At 37.7% G+C, this 17,769-nt stretch overlaps 1 protein-coding gene across 8 annotated transcripts in view; it reads right to left on the reverse strand.

Annotated features, from left to right (window-relative positions):
- The window catches only part of MEIS2 (Meis homeobox 2), a 195,815-nt gene that overhangs the window by 173,006 nt on the left and 5,040 nt on the right, over window positions 1-17,769 (reverse strand). For all 8 annotated transcript variants that reach the window (XM_081830866.1, XM_081830865.1, XM_031029358.2 and 5 more), the window contains 3 exons: window positions 17,640-17,690; window positions 16,697-16,846; window positions 6,885-6,999 (listed from right to left, as the gene is read on the reverse strand). In XM_081830866.1, the coding sequence (XP_081686992.1) occupies window positions 6,885-6,999; window positions 16,697-16,846; window positions 17,640-17,690 (316 nt within the window). The remainder of the gene's footprint in view (window positions 1-6,884; window positions 7,000-16,696; window positions 16,847-17,639; window positions 17,691-17,769) is intronic.

A 17,769-nucleotide genomic window follows, 5' to 3' on the forward strand; every position in this document is an offset into this window, starting at 1 on the left:
TGGCATGTAAGCAATTCACAGCATTGTTATAAATATACATATACAGTTCATTCCAAGATTTCATCTCAATATTTCTTCAATCACTTCCTCACAATGTCTGGTTTGTTCAATTTATATTTCTACTTGGCATTTGGTGCAAACCCCCAAAGATAAGATACATCTGTCCCTTAGTCACAAATCTTGGCATTTTTACCTTAACTCAATCGTGAAATGATTGGTTGAATATTACCTTGCTTATTAACAGGATTTCCTCGTAATAAAACATTTTATTTCCAAACTTTTGAATGTGACATGAGATGTACCAACTCAGTGGTGACATACCACGGCTTAAGGAGGACATATAAACACCCTGATAGGTGTGAGGGAAGTTAAAGCTAATTGGAAGTCAGCTTCCCTGTGATTATCAGCTTGTTTATGGGGAGGGAGGACTCCTCTGAATGGCACTGTAAATTCATCCCTGATTATGGCGTTCAAACCAGAGTTCCAATTCCACAAGCTCCCCGAAAACCCCCCACCCAATCCATTTTGTTTAGTTACAAAGGGTTGTGCACTGTTTTCAGAGAATGACAGTTTTTCCTGCTTTGATTTTCTCCAGTTTCAAGAAAAATTAATCAGTTGCGCAAGCCAGTTGTCAGATTTCACTTCCCTCATGGCAGAAAGCACACATATTCATTGTCTGCTATAAGAATAAATTTTAGTAATTTTTTCCCCATGTCAATATGAATATTAGACTGACCCAATTAATATGAAATTCTTCTTTGCTGCTGGAACAGACAGTGCTGCAGAAAGAGCCATTTGCACAACCTGTTCATGATTATGGGCCATAAGGACACAAAGATGGCACACACATTTGTGGACCATCTGAATTCTTATACGGAGAGGGGAGGGGGAGGGGGGAGCGGCATGACGTTAGCGTGACTGTCGTGGGTCATGTCTTTTAATCCGTAGTATTGGACATGTAACACAGCAACAAGAGCTGATCATTTTGTTTAATCACCTTCTGGATCTTTGCCAGATGGTCTCTATTGAGAGCGCTGCAAACAGAGAGAGATGAACTGCATCTAACACGCCACCAGAGCTTTCCCGTAAATGTCTGAGAACTGATTCCAACAAGAATTTAGTCTCAGAGCAGAAAGGGATACATTTAAAAACTATGTGCATTAACTATACTTTTCCCCATAGAATCCTCACTTGGCATGAATAATTTACCCACTCTTATGCTAATGGGATCATGAAAGTATCCCTGTGTCTTTAGTGCAGCTATTCTCAGCTTTCAGTAATTACCCCACCCAGTGAAAATAACATGGCTTCTGCATTGAACGGCAGACTAGTACCTGACAATTAGAAAGATCATGGCTGACAGTGGAAGGGTCCAGAACTGGACAGAGAAACCCTTGTGGCCCACGGAGGAGTAACGCTGGCCGTGGGGGAGGCGAGCAAGGGGGAAAGGGTGAGAAGAAATATTTTCCATTGTCGAGCTCTGCGTTCTCTGACTTATTACCAAGATTTTACTTAAATAAAAATATGTTCCCCTTTACATCACTACGTGTAAAAGACGCTCATGACAAGTTCTGAAGAAAAAAAATAAATAATATCCAAGTAGAAGAACTAGAAGAGTTATCTTTACAGCACATCTGCATTAAGTATATATTTTATCAGAATTGTTTAAAATCTAAATAGTGGAAAATCCTCTGCATTTTGCTTTTTGGAGGGAAAAAGTACTACCAAAAATTAAAAAAAAAAAAAAAAGAAGAAGAAAGAAAGAAAGAGAAAGAAAAACTCATTTTCGACCTCTGTCCACAAAACTCCATGTTAGGTAGTTCACTGTGTAAAAATTATCAGGCTAAAACATCTGGGAAAGAAAGCTATGAAACAGCAGGGAACGTGGCTGGTTTATTGTTTATCTTTTGTTTATGAGGCAGTATTCAAGTTTAATTACTACTCTAAATTAAACTCTAACTGGCATCAGGAGACATCCCTTTACATGACTAAGTTAAAAAAAATCTAGAAATACCAACTCTGGGTTTTTCAAGTAAGTTGATACATATAGGAAGAAATTACTCAAAATTAACAGCAATTATAGAAAGCCTTTTAAGCATTTATGGGCACTATTACATGCTCCTAGAGCATTTATTTATTAGAAGAGTTTAATTTTATTTCTAATGGTTATTATTCTAAAAGTCCCAAGAAAATCAACAGAAATTATTTGGATGTTTGCTGATTGCTAAAGGATGGTATTCTTTTGACTTTATTGGGAGGGGGGCGGAGCGGCAAGGAAAAAAATGCAACATAAATATTCTATATACAACAGCTTCTTCTGTGGAAATGTATAATTATCAATTATATTCTCAGAGAATTTTTTTTGATACAATTAGGAAGACAGGAAGGAAAAGAAATGGCATTTACTTATAACAGTGAGTGACCAGTTTTGGATGAACTTAGCTCTAGGAAAAATAAAAGTTAAAAGCAACTAGCAAAAGATTATGCCAGATGGCATCTGTCATATTGTATTTAGGGTTATTTTAAAGAAATTGCCGCCACTATGAAAACATTCCATTGACGGAGTTTTCCTAGACTGAATAAGAAATCCCAGTAGAACATATTCAGGATCCACCGTAGGTAGGGTGGAGGTTTTTCTCCCTCCTTTAAATGTATAATTGGAATATTCTGGTGGGGGAGAAATCTATTTCATACCGATAGCATGCATTATAAACTCAAAAGTATACTACTATTTTAGATGCTTGCTGACCTATAAACACACTCAATATAAAGGGGTATTTTTAGATTTCAACACCATGAATGGTAAAGAACTGTATAATACATAAATAAATATCTAGCTATAAAATAATAGTCTTATTGCCTGGATCATAGTTGGGGACATCAGTGGAAGGGTTTGGTAGGTGGCAGAGTTGAGGGGAATTATGCTGGCTTGTGCAGCCTTGTGTCCTGAAAGATTAGAGACATATAGATGCTAGTATGCTAATGTATTTAGGTTAAACTGGGTCTGGCAACAGTATGGTTAACGTGTGTGTGGTGTGCAGTGTGAGCTCAGCAGTTACTGGGCCAACTGTCTCGGTATTTCTGGGAATCCTGCCTATTCACAGTGCAGGGATTGTTCAATTGCTGCAAAATGTACAAAATGAATTTTACAAAAATGAATTGTAAGGAAGGCCCCATTACAACGATTTTACAGCAAAGATGTCAACATCAATTTTTCTTTCATGCATAGCTAATGATTAAAACAGCATATTCCATTTGCCTAAGACAATTTATTTCATATTGGCACATCAAAATATTGAAATACAAAGTTATCTTTACTCTACCCTTTTTATTCATTGCTGCTGAACCCATACCATTGTTCAAACCAGGAAAAATAAAACAAACTTGGCACGAAATACTTAAAACAAAGGCTCATCAATATTCTCCAATTTGTCAACATCTCAATTACAGCACTGGAAAAAATGTAAATTTCATGTGCTCTAAACACTGAGGGGTCTATTCTCTTGCCAATTCACATGTGTAACTCCCATCAGCGTTAATGGGAGTTACACAAACCCATCAATAATAATAATACTTTGTACATATATTGTGCCTTTCATCTAAGGCTCTCAAAGTGCTCTATGAACAAGGGGGCTGCTTCCTAGTCTTTACTCTGGCAAAATACACAATGAAATACAAAGCAGCTTTTGACTCAGCAGGTACAGAATTAGGGACCCCAAGCCTTATTATCAAGCCCCATTTTACTGATGGGAAGCCAGACACAAAGAGGGCCAGTTACTGCCCCAGAGTCCCCAGTCTGTACCCTAATTCTATCCCTGAAAAACCAGATTTCTTTCTTCATTCTGATGTGACTAACAAGACAAACTCCCTCCCTTTGGCTGCTTTTAGCAAAAGAAATCAGAGTGAATGAAAATCTGGTTCATATTTATATAGTTTACTGCTAGGCATGTGCTGCTTGAAAGACATAGTAAAGTCAGGTTTTACATTTTACCAAGTTTGTTTCTTACAATATTTCTAAAATTTGATTTTTTTCCCTCTATTTGGTTTGTTGTACAAACACTAGAGAGGAAAAGATGACCTTTCACCTGTGTAACTGTAGCTCTTTCACTATCAAGTCATAAAATGAGGTATTTTTAGGTTCCAAAGTAAAGATGTGTATGAACCATTTTAGTACAGATATTCACAAAAAATATAAAGCAACATAAATGCATGTATTGTTTTATAGCATATGGCTATTAAAGTTTAATTTAAAATGTGTATGAAAACATTGTATTTAGTACAATTCATCCCTATTTTTTCTGTTTATCATAATTTGTTTTGAAACTGAGTCGTTTTACAGTTTTCCATATGCCTGTTGTGCTAATAAATTCTGAATACACAAGAAAACTCTTTTCTAAACTACGAACTTGGTTTCCAGTGAAACATTATAATATATTTAATACTAGGAACATAAATTTCCCTCCTAGGTTTCCCATTATACAGCAACCCTAAGATTTAACCTAGGATAAGCATATGTGATTTCAGTCAATATCTCTGTTGACTTTGCCCTGAAGCAGATAATTAATCTTTCCCACAGAAAGCTACTCTGGACAATTCAGTGGGCCAAATTTCAAAATACCTTAAATACATGTTTAAAAGACTAACATAGGCCTGAGTATGACAAAATGCATCAAGCCCGGCCTTCAAATTTAGTCTGCTGTAACAAACAGAATACCCTCCAACATGTGTTTGGGGACCACTGATGTGGTAAGCCAGGTAGGAAATTCTCCACGCCAAAACTTATTCCTTATTTTATAGGAATCATAACTTGTTTTTGTCCCTCACACTTTCATACAGTAAAATGACTGACTTCCTAGTGCTCGTACACATAAGCCGCCATGTCCATTCTTTAATCCCACGGAGATATGATAAAAGGGACAAAATCCTGCAGGGATCAAATCCTTCAACATGGGATAAGTGGGTGCAGCTACCCACAACATAGAGGTTTGTGGGCCTCGCTTTTACCCAGTGTATCCATCTCAGAACTTTTCTCTTTTTCTGACCAAAAACAACAACAAAGCAAAACTAACCGAAATGATAAAACTCCATGCCTTGCCTGTTGCCGCGACAATTCCCAGCTCCAAACCCCAGGGTCTTCTCGCTCCCCCTCCCCTTCTCTCGGGTCCTTTCCTGCTATCTCCCTTGCCATAACTCAACCAACCCAACAGAACCAGGCAGTTTTAAATTTCAGTTGGGACCTTCGTGACCTGTTAATGAATCTACAGAGAGGAGAAAAACTCACAGTGTTGAGTTATGCCTGGTGTTGCTAGCTGACTTGGAGTCAGAAATGCTTGAAGCGTTAACGTAATTGCAAGAATGTGAAAAATGAAGCGCTGGGCTCCTGAGCAAAGTGAAAGGTCAAAGCGAGCCTCACACACAACAAGTCTTTGGAAGATAGCCTCATTAGACCATTAAGTCTGCTTCTCTTTTCCCCCCTCTTTTGTCCAATGGTTAGGGTGTTTTGTTTTTATTAATAGATACATTTCACCCTTTGTGTTATAGCAGTTAGGGGTGGTAGGGGAGGTGGACTCATTCAAAGCTTCCCAGATTTAACCACCCTGAGAAGTCCATCACTGTGACATGGAACCACGATTAAGCCATTGCACTGCAGATCCACAGGATTCATGTACACGCCATCTCCAAAATGCCTTCCAGTTTGGTTTTCTTATGTACAATCTAACTGGTCTAATAAAGACAGCAGATAAGCCTAAATAGATTGAACTGACAAGTTCTTCCACAATTTACCATCCGATAGTTTTCATTTCTGTATCAGTCGCAAATAACCCAGATTCTAATTTGGACCTATTCACAGTGAATGGCATCTTAGAAGACAAGTTTCTTCCTATACTCTTCTAGAATACTAGTAATCCAAAATCTGTGGCCAGAAACTTGGAGAAGTCAAGGCACTCACCCTACATCAAGCACCTTCTTTTAAATGGCATATATGACTACAGCTCAGGCTGTTAAACTGTCCTCCACTTGGAAGAGTGTCTAATGCTTAAATATTGTGGCCATAAACACAGTCATAATAGAGATGAAATAGACCTAGGAGATCAGACACCATCTAATGTAAAATATTAAAAAGTAAAATCTATACACTTTCCTGGCCTATATTCAATAATGCATCTTCCCTTAAATTATCATTTTAGCTATAGAAGAGTCATCCCTACCAATGTATAATTACTCTCTGTGCAATAGGTGAGTTTTAAATCGTAAAATTTATTCTAAATTACGCGAGGCTTCCTGTCATCAGCCATTGACGTCCCCCTTGCCCTCTGATTATTCTAATTTTTAGGATTTGTGACAAAAGTCACCATGTCAGCTGACTGGAAATGGGGACAAATAACCTAAGAACTTCAAAATCCATCTTCCCAAGATAAAATTCCATATAAAATTCACACAGTACTTCTAGAGTTCATAAGAACAGATTTTGGCATTTTATGTGCTTTCGAGGCATCACTGCTTGATTACAGAGAACTCCTACAGTTGATATTACAAACAAAATATCCTGCTTATAGAATAATTCAAACTAGTGCAATAATAGCAGCAAAGTAAGCCTATCATTCTATTTACTCACACAGAGAAGTAAAGTGTAGATAACCAAATTTGTAAAAGAATTGGCAGAACTAATCAATTGTTATTGTAATGTCTACTTAAAGATTAGACATCTCACTCTGACTTTTTTTTTTTTTTAAAGTAATGTAAGTTGAGAGGAAATACTAACGTAGCAGCTCTCTAACCTGCCACTCTCCTGTTTACAGGGAGGGAGATGTACCGATATTATAAAATACTGAAGTTATTTTAGTTATGTCTACTTTGTACAAGGAGAATGCTTGACCTTTTACCTTGTTCACTGCTGTTGTCTCCACTCTGTGAAGCATGGCCCCCACTGGAGGGCCCCGGGGTGCCTGCTGAGTGGGTGGAGGTTGCATCATCGTGATCTCGCCAGGATGCAGGATTCTGATGTCAGGATGCCAAGAGATTTTTCCACAGTTACCATTTCAGCCATAAATGAAGAAACAAGAGGAAAGGTGCAGAGGGAGACAAAAAATGTATACATATTAGTATTTGTGGAACTAGGCATATAAAGATGCCATACTACGGTACGTTGTCTTTTCAGCGATTGGTACCAAAAGTAAGAAAAGATGCTCCAGAATCTTGATGAGGTGATGGTTAGTTACATCAGTGTCTACATGTGTTTAAACTAACTGAAACAGACACTTAAAAGGGGTGCATTGCATTATACACAAATTATACCTCAATGAAGTTAATTTCTAAAGTTAGGGAAAAAAGCTTTTTACAAATCTAGAAGTCATTTCTACTCTGGCTGTCTTAATTGGGGCATACTCTTCCAAGAAAGAGGCCAATACTCTTGGATACTAATTACAGAACATCTACAAAACTCAATGACTCCCTTAAAAAAAAAAAAAAAGAAAAGAAAAGAAAAGAAAAAACCACAGATCCAGGAAAGTACGGGGCAGCCCTTTGCGTCTTTCAGGTGCACTGACCTAGTCCAACCTGAATGAACTCCGAAAATTACCAACTGATTATACAACCAACAGACGGAGTGATATCAGTGAACAAAATGAAGCAACTATGAACAGTCAGCCATCTGGTAAACTGGACGGGACTTCCACATGAGCTCCACGGAAGCTCTCAATTCACAGGGCGGTGCTTTTTCCTGGAAGTATGACTTGTTTCAGAGGACATGCGAGGCAAACTGAGAAATTATAGCTCATGCTATGCTCAGTGTATTCTTCTCCTGTTCCTCCTCCCCTTTCCTGATCATTCCCAATCCCCTGCTGTTGCTTAAAGGAAAACAGGAATTCTAATGTACAGGAAGGACTTTATCAGCACCACATGAAGGCAGGCAAGAGATGGAATTTCCTCTGGCAGAAACGGGGAGTAGGAACTGCACATGAAACAGACCAGCCTTAAGGCCAGAACTGTACACTTGTCACCTGCATGTGATGACTTCAACTAGAGCCCAAAGATCTCCTGGCAAGCAAATTCTTCTGGGGGGTGGGGCAGGGAGATTCTTTGGGGGCAAAATGAAATAACAATATCAATCTCTCAAAGTACACGATTTCTTCTCACAAGAATTGGTAAATAAGGATTCAGACATGCCTATGGGCGACATGCAAACATCTTGACTATCTGAAAGCAATCTTGCCATGTTGTCATTATATATAGTTTATCCAGAAAAAAAAAAAAAGTCTTTCATTTTCTTCTACATCAACTCTATTGTATATATAGTATATAAAATTTTATCAAAATAAAATCAAGAAACCATGGTGAGACAAAATAAGGGACTATTCTTATTTGGAACAACAACAACAACCAAAACCAACCTTTTTTTCTCCCCCCTCTACAGGGTCTGCTACAAACTGACTATAAATTAATATCTAGCATTTTTGAGAGATGACGAAATGACCCAAAGCTCTATAGATCAGTAATATCTATATCAAATAATGCAATTGGCACTGCCATCAGGCTAGCAACTGATTCAAAGGAAAAACCCGAAGCAGAAATCCTGTGACTCTAAATAGAGCACAGGTTTAGATCTCTAAAGGTTATGTTTTAGAAAGGAGATTAGCGAACGAGTCGAATAAAATGAAAATCAAGGTTCTGGTCTGCCCCTATTAAGACAAAGTCATGCCTGTGATTTCTCTTTTTATCTAAGTTAGAAACCACTCCAAGAGTTTCAAGCTAAAGGCAAACAGAATACAGGGGCTCTTCAAGCTTTGCAGCCTCTTTGCATCAGCTGTTTGCCGGATGGTAATCAGATAAAGAGCTAGAAGAATTACGTGAAAGAAAGGAAAGAAAGAAAGGAAAGGAAGAAAGAAAGAAAGAAAGAAAGAAAGAAAGAAAGAAAGAAAGAAAGAAAGAAAGAAAGAAAGAAAGAAAGAAAGAAAAGAAGGAAGGATGGATAGCATGGCATGAATTTAGTCCTACAATAACACTGGCTAGAGCCTTCTTTCAGAAAATGAAATAACTGAACCACATTCACCTAGGCTAAACTTTTCAGTGTATACAGCAAGTGATGTTAATTTTATGCACTGCAGGCTTTTTATTAAGCAGGCTGCTATAAAAGCTCCTTACCCCTCATGAAAATTACAATAATTAACTACTAACATCTCAACTATGTTTTAAGGTAAATGTCATCCAACAACTATTATATCATCATTCAAATGAAGCAAGTCTTTCTATTTGGGCACTAGAGTGACTTGAAGCGACTGCTCAAAAGGACTTCCTGCAACTGAAAATACTGGTTTGTCCCTCTCAGTCAAACCTGTACTGAGTTTTTAAAGACAGACCTCATTAATTTACAATTTAGTGTACCTCTTTTAGTGGTTTTCTGGAGGGGGGAGGTTCTAAAGTAAAGGGGTGAAAAATAAGCCACATAAGCAAATATTACTTTAAAAGCAACTGATTCCTCTAAGTGAGTTGGATCTTTGGTTTTCAGCCCAGTCCTAAAATTTGCTCCTGTTCACTATTTAACATACCATTCCCCTGTCTCTTCTCTCTTCTCCTCCACATCCTCAAAAATGCTGTCCCCAACAAGTGTCATAAGATGTTTATTTCCACAGAGTGTCCCAATTATGACCTTGTTTGAGAGATTGACACAAACTAAGGAGTAACCATGGCATTCACCTAACTTGAAAGTAGGAAAAACAGATGGATCTCTCTGGGGCTTCAGGGCTGAGGAGTTACCCCAAAGTTGTTCCTATCCAGCTAGACCATGGTGACTCGATCATATACAAAGACAAATGCTGATAATCTGGTCAATAAAAAATTGCTACCTTCCTGGTCATAAAAAATTACAACCTACATGTGTAGATAAAATATAATCCCTTACCCATAACACTGGGTTTTTTTTCTTAGACTGAAATATTTGTTTGTATCACAACCTCTTTCTTCTTCTTCTTTTTTTTTCCCCCTCCCTAAATAGTTTCCAAGTTTACATCCTTCAAGAATAACTGCCTGGCTTTCTGCCAAATTATATGCAGAAGTTTAGTGTATCTTGAAACCAAAGTGGCGTATGACAGCATGTGCAACACATGATGTATGTAGAAAATAAAGAGAAATGCTCTCCGAGTGCATGTGTGTGGGTGAGCACTCAGGTAGATGCACTGCACTCTATATGTCCTGTTCTTCAACCCAAGTATCCTGAAGACACCCGAGGGCAAGGAGTGAACATGTTTCTATTCCCAGTGGCTTTAATAATTGGGAGTCAAATATGGTACTCTTCTTGCTCTTACGTAATTGCGTTAAAGAGCAGTGTTAGCAGGAGAAAAGCAGTGAATACTGAGTGGAACACAATAGAAGGAGATGGAAAATAGATACAAGAAGCTAGGTCTCCAGGGGCAGTATTTTCTATTTGCTGGGCTACAGACTCACAGCTGATAATGCAAGTTGTAATTAATATAAAAGCATGAGACAAGATGGGGAGAGCTTGTAGTGGTGAGGCCACAGGAGATCATTCTGCTGCTCTCCTCTGTTTCTCATTTACACACAGCTTTCCCTAGAAAACACAATTCTGCCAGTGTTTTCTCCCTTGAAATTAAAAAAAAAAAATGATTTAGCACCATCATTGAATTTTGCTAAATCTAGGAAAGAGCACAGATAGGAAAGGAGTCTCTGGGCATAGGAAGAAAAACATATGCAAGCCTCTTTTGTTGAGGTTGCAGATATGGTGGAAATTGTAACATTTTACACCCCTATGGCATTTCTGTGGGGACCTGCCCATAGGAAAATAGTAAGTCCTGGTGAATTGGTGGTATTGCCCTGTTTAAATGATTCCATAAAGCTCATGGTTCTTCCATTGCAAAAAGACAATGGAGGAAAATGTAGGCGCATTTCTAAATAAAAGCAAAACTGAGTGGAGAAGTAAAATGTACTAGGCTTCAAGAAGGAAAGAAAAAGCCATACTACACAAGTTCTATCTAAAACTCATCATAGACCCCAAGTGAAAAGATGACTCAATTGATGTGGTATAGGAGAGAGAGCACTAGATTTGAATTAAGATACTAGGGTGCCACCTCTAACAGATCATGTGGCCTTAAGCACATGAAGTGATGCACTTCATTTCCCTGGGACTTGCTTCCTCTAGCTCTTTAAAATTAAGAACTTAGGCAAGATAATCCCTAAGGTCACTTCTACTTCTTATTTCTATTATTAAAAAAATACTTTAAAATAAGCATTTGATTTTCTAGAACCTACACAACTAACATGTGATACATAACACCAAGCCAAAATTTTTATACGAACTTGAACAATACAGTAGACTAATTCAGAAAATGTGCTTGTAGGTAGAAAGCAATAGTAAACATATATAAAGATATTTTAACCAGCAAATGAAGCATGCAAAACTAATCTGACTCGATATGTTTAAACAACAAAGGCAAGATATGCTTGCATTAGTACACATAATTAATAGGTAACATATTTCCTATGACTTTATGATGTTTTAGTTCCTAATTAACATTGTGCAGAAATTATTTTTTAAAATAAGATGAGGACTTCTATCATGAGGTATTCAAGCCTACAAAAGTTAAAAATGTTAATTGTATGGTTTGAAAAAATGTTGGAATTTCAACTTCATTATTCTAAAGTTGACATAAGAACTCAGGAGAACCACGCATGCTTTCAGAACATGGACTCACTCTTTAAAAATGTAAATAGAGCTGGGGTCTTTCCCTCATCTCCCTGCTTCCACCCTCTATTGAGCTTTGGGAATTAATATGTGAGTAACTCTCAAAGAAGTGGCAAGTACTCTTTGCAAATTCCAAAAATGAATTCCAAAAATTAAAAAGAAAAATGGATTCCTCTATTTAACTTTTAGAAAAAATAGAAATTTCTTGTTTTGTTAGTATACCATCACATTATAAAATGTCTCCTATAACTCTGAATTGTGTTGGGATATCCCATAACACATTCAGTCTGAAAAAAAAGAGGAAATCAATTTTTAAAGTATCAAAATTTTAATCTGATAGTGAGTGTCAGTGGTTGTCAAGTGTTTGTTTAATTTCACCTCATCACAGTTACACTGAAAACATACTTCAACGGCACAACTGAAGTGATTTAAATAATATAATTATTTTGAATGGGAAATTGACAGAGGAGCTATCAACCTTCGGAAGCTACACAACAGTAACAACAGAAAACCCATGACTCCCGCCATGTTGAGTTGGTGGAAAGAACTCAGAGGTAGAACTTTCCCGGAATGGGTCCCTGGAGACGTTGGATAACACACCACAAAGTCTAATCCTATCCTAGAACTTAAGAAACTATCTGATAAAATAAATCATTTGTATTATTAATATTATTATCAAATCCCATTATTTCCCCCTTGATATCCTATAGACCAATCACTTAAACCTAACCCTTTCCTTGCTGCCTAATCCCTGCTGCCTTTCCAGGTACTAATAGATTTTACCTCTAGACACTTGCCTGTATTCTGTCAGGGACAAGGTTCTTAACCCATTTTTAGAAGCTGTACACAGATAAATAAACTTGACATATTCAGAGATGCAAAAGAAAACAACAGCATGTCTTCAGGTAATTACACAACATAGCAACATAGAAATTCTTTTTTTCTTTTATTAATCATATTATCAGAGCTAGTCAATTATAAGGCACGTGTCATTAACTATTAACAGATAAAGTTGTATTTTCTTCCCTTACTTCATCCAAAAAATTAATAAATAAGATGAGTTCCTTATGAACATTAATTAGAAATAATAACTGTATGCACTTCAGGCAAATAGAGCTTGGCTCAGAGAATGTATTTCAAACAGATATATTTCATTCATCTAACGCTGATCTAAAGATATGTGATATCTTTAAATGTAAATGTAAAGATATATTTTATTTGTCTGTACTAGATCTAAAATTATGTAAAGCAGAAAATGTGGATATCACCTATTATTTAGAAATACTATAGACTAGGAAAAGCATGAATATTCCACAAGAGTTTTCAAGTTGAAAGTTTTTTTTTGAAGAACTGGTTTCTTGACATGTTTATTTTAAACATAATAAATTTGAATGGGAAACTTAACACAAATTGCATCTGGAAAATAGAGTTCTATTTTCTTTCACCATCTTATTTTCTTCTTCCCAATATTCCAAAGAATACTGTAATAGTTGTTTCCCACCTATAACAATTACTCTCATGTTTAATAACATAAAATAAACTATGTTATAATACAAAAATGTAAGCATTCATTATGAATTTACTAAAAACAACAAAATAGGAGCCAGTGTTGCAAATTTTATTTTCTATTTAATTCCAAACTTCCTTCTATCATCATGCCCATCATGTAAATGTCGATAATAAATGAACGAGTTCAGTATCTTTAATGAATGTACCATACGAAAGGTTAGGACATCCTGGTTGTCTTTTTATCAATGTTGCATCAGATTATTTACATAAAATTACACAATGTGAAATCAGCATGACAACAGCCTGATTTACTGTGTAATCGTATATAAAACTCATTCTTAAAAGCCTGCCCAAAATACTTGCTTTCAAGATATTTGTAGCAATTACTTTCCTTCAGTTTTATTTTCAAATTTTTCCTATAATAGAAGTCTATTTTGGCACCTAATATTTTGTTCCTGACGCTTTTCTCTCTGCTTTCCACTATACAAAATTACGCACTTATTCTTTCTTTTCTCTTTCACTATCTCTCTCTCCTTGCCCGATCCTTCCTTAAACACACACACACACACACACACAGTGCAGCTTGATACCACTTAATAAGTATAGAGGTGTCTGTGTTTTGGGGGTGTCAAACAGCTGTCACAAACTGTCACCTCCACAAGAGAAACCTTGGCACACAACAAATTAAACTACACTTCTTTTTTAGCTGTCATTATTCATAGCCAATAAGTTGAAATGCTCTCGGCATTTCATGTGCAAATAAAACCATGAGGAAGCGCAGTAGATCAGAATAGTGGGCCAACAGATAAAACAGAGAAAACAACACGCTGTCTCAGTCCTTCTGAAGTGGCTCATCATCACCCTTGCACCAGCGTGCACCAAATGAGATCCAGCCTGGGGCAATGTATTAAATATGCATATCAAAGCAAATGAAAAAATAAACCTGGAGATTCAAATTGGACACATTTACATGCTGAAAATGTCCCACTCATACCACTTTTCAGGTAGTAGTTCCGGGGTATTTTACCCTTTTTTGCTGGGGCGGGGGGAGGGTGAAGGGAGGGTGTACTTGCAGAAGAGGCAGACACATAAAGAATTCATTTTGTAGGGGGATGCTTGGAAATAAATATAACCAATGTACCTCTGGTACAAAAATATCAAAAATGGTGAAAACTCTACAAGGTTTTCTCTCCCCTCCCGCATAAAATTCAAGTCTGCAGCAAATCTCGCCATTTCCCACTCGGTGTGCCTGGTGGAACAAATTAGTGCTTCCTTTCAAAACAAATAGCAGGGGGCTAAAGTAAAAATGTTATAGTTCAGATCTCTAGGAAATAAAAGGCTTTAAATTATGATGCCCAATGAGGTGGCAAGCCCTCATGGGTTCAAAATAAATCAGTTGTCATCTTTACTTGATTGGGGGCCTGAAGAGGAGCAACAAATGTTATATTTGACTCTTTTATCCAAAGCTGATGATTGTTAAATTATTAAAGCGCTATCCTCTTAGGTACCACTTCCTTTTTAAGTGTAATTTAAATATTACAATAGTTTCATAAATTGGCACCGTCTATCAGCCAATATTCTAAACAGCCGAGTTTATCTTCTCTCTTCTATGTAAACATCGGCATGTTCTAGTTACGTACATCCACTTGAAAAACAGTTGCCAAGAAACTATTCTAGAAAACCAAGTAGTCGAGACCCCTGGAAATGTCATGAGAAACGTTTTTTGGCTGCAGATAACTGTGAACCTCTCATCCTACAAACCATGTAACTAGATTCCTTCTCGTTCCCCCAACATTGCAGGCTGCATTTGAATTGAGAAACAGGAAGCAATGAAAATAAACAAATAAATTACAACAACAACAAATATTTCTAAGGGAGTGTCATGCCTTGTGGACAACAACCACACATCATATAGCCACATATCAGCGAGTAAACTTTCCATAGCTGCTTGCTGCAACCTTTTGATTTCAATTAATACACTCAAATACAAAAGAGCCCCTCAAAGTTCCCCCCATCATGATGGAAAAAGCCAAGAGTAAAGATAGCCATACGAGCTTTCAATGCCATAGTAGTTATTCTGTCTCAGAACTGGACAACCAAGACTGAGGTTTTCTTTCCTTTTTTTTTTTTTTTAACTTTTGTTTTTAGGCTGGCTTTCCATACAGTACAAAGGAACATAATTAAAATGTATGCCTGCATATTTTCAAAACTTTATTTTGGAGGGTGGGGGGAGATAAAGACCCTCACAGAAGGTTTATTCTCAAGGCATCTCAACCCATTCCTCTTAACACCCAGGAATGGAGGGGAGAGCTGGTGGTAATGATAAAAACTGCCTTCAAGCCTCGAAACCTGTTTAACTCCACAAAGTGTTAAGTTAATATTTCAGCCAGCAAGTTATTAGACTGTAGCCTATATCACTTAGGTTGTAAGCTCAATTGAATATAATCTATAGACACCCTGTCCCCCGCCCCCCGCTTGAGTTCCTATAAATAAACTGCTGTTCACACCCACTCTTTAACCTCCCCACTCTTGTCTTTCCTACCAGCTGCAATCTTTCTTTGCTTCTTTTTCAAATTTTCAGTCTCACTACATATGCTTTTTTTCTTTCTTTCTTTCTTCCTTCCTTTTTTTTTTTTTTTTTTTTTTTTTTTAAGCATCAGACTCCCTAAATTGGTTCCAAAACAGGATTAAAAACAGAATAGAAAGAAATCTCCCATCCTGGCCTGACATACACAGTCACTCCTTACTATACTCTGTCTTCATTCACCAACTGTTTAAGTGTTAAAATTCAACCACGAACCTATGGTTACTCAATCGCAATTCCCTTCAGCTTTCTGTAATACATTGTTAATAACTGTTTCATCAAAGTTACTGTCTTTTATTATGAAGATGCTTCAGGCACTTGGCAATAAGTCCATATACTGACAATAAGTTTCTATAGAGCAAGAGCTCAGAGAATTGTAATGTGTTCACTCCTTCTTTTATTTCTAATGCAATGCAAGATTGCCAATAATTCTCAGGATTGTCATCTCTGTGAGAGACTGGGAAACCGGCCCTCCCTCCCTGGTTCCTCTTGTCCTCAGTTCTCTCTCTCCCCCACCCTGTCCAGCTAGCCGACTTGCCCCTCTGTCCAGGCTGCACTGATTACACAGAGCTGAGAAAGCAGAAAAGGCAGCAGTCACCATATCAAACAGACAATTTGCTAACACTCAAGCCACCAAATCCAGGAAACTTTACACATTAAGAGCACAAATCACTCTATCAACTCCCTGGTTTCTTTGGTTCTCCACATAAATAAGGAGAGGGGCCAGGAAAGGGCAAACGAAGATGAAGGGTATGGCAGAGGTAGTGACAAAGAGAGAAAAGACCCCCAAAGAGACCAGATCATTTAAAAAGAAAACTAAGTTTAAGCTTAGCTAAATGTTACAAGTTTTTTTTTTTAATGCTTTACCCAGTGGTCTCAAAAGAATGCCAAAGGGCTCTCAGACTTACATGGTCAGCGAGATTTGTAGAGGAGCCTGAAAGTTCTTCGTGATCTGACTTGGAGCTGCCGTCTCTTTCATCAATGACAAGGTCGATGGGCATTTTCCCCTTCAAACAGCTAATGTACCGATGGCAGAAGTTATCACACAGTTCGTGGACCTAAAAGGAGGGTCATGGTGGAGGGTTCAGCTCATATTGTTGTTGTTATTGTTTTGTTTCATTTTTAAAGGGGAAAAAGTCAGGTTGCAAGGTTACATTTGGAAAGAGCAACAGTGCAATGTCTTCCAAACTAACTCTAATTAATGGGTGTAATACTTGAAGGCAAGGAAACAATAGAGCAATTGTTGCAGCAGATATTATTCTCCAGAGACTTCCCTGAGCAACAAGTTAACAATAAAGAAAGAAGAAACAGGACTGGAAATAACTGGGCTCAGACTGGGAGTCCAAGGGGGAAAATCCAATTTGATAACATCAAAATGTTAGAACGCTGGAACTGGGAATAGCACTGGCATTTGCGATTCAATAAACTAAGAGTTTTGAATGTTTCCAGGGGACAGTAATTGAGCTGCAGAGCAATGTAAAGACACCCCAGCGAGGATGATTCCCTCTGCTTGCACCTAACACTCGCTCTGGTCTGAGGGCTAAGCTAATAGAGACGCAAGCAGGCTGAATGTCCAGTAACACAAATGGTTTGCTGCATTTCAAAATAATCCTGAATGCCTGGGGGGAAAGGCAGGAGGGGGTGGGGTAGGGGAGCAGGCAGGGCTGTCCTAATTCACCCATCCTCTGAGCCCCTGGGTTGAGCAGCAATTCGAAGGAAGGACATGGTAACAAGTTCCTCAAAACCTCCAGGTGCTCAATCCCTCAGACTGGAGTTTTGTTAAAGACATCCCAACTCAACTAAGAAAGGAAAGTGGCTAAATCAAAATGGGGAGTGTCATTTCCTGCTTACCTTTTCTAACTCCAAAAGATGAAACCTTAGTACTTGTATTGCTTGTATCATCTGAAAGAAAAGTTTAGAGTGTGGAGTTAGGCTCTGTGATTCAGAAGTCCTGAGTTGGGGCGGGGGGGGGGGGGGGGGG

The sequence above is a fragment of the Leptonychotes weddellii genome, chromosome 9, assembly GCF_054177405.1.
Source record: "Leptonychotes weddellii isolate Sample4059 chromosome 9, ASM5417740v2, whole genome shotgun sequence".
Classification (NCBI taxonomy): Eukaryota; Metazoa; Chordata; class Mammalia; order Carnivora; family Phocidae; genus Leptonychotes; species Leptonychotes weddellii.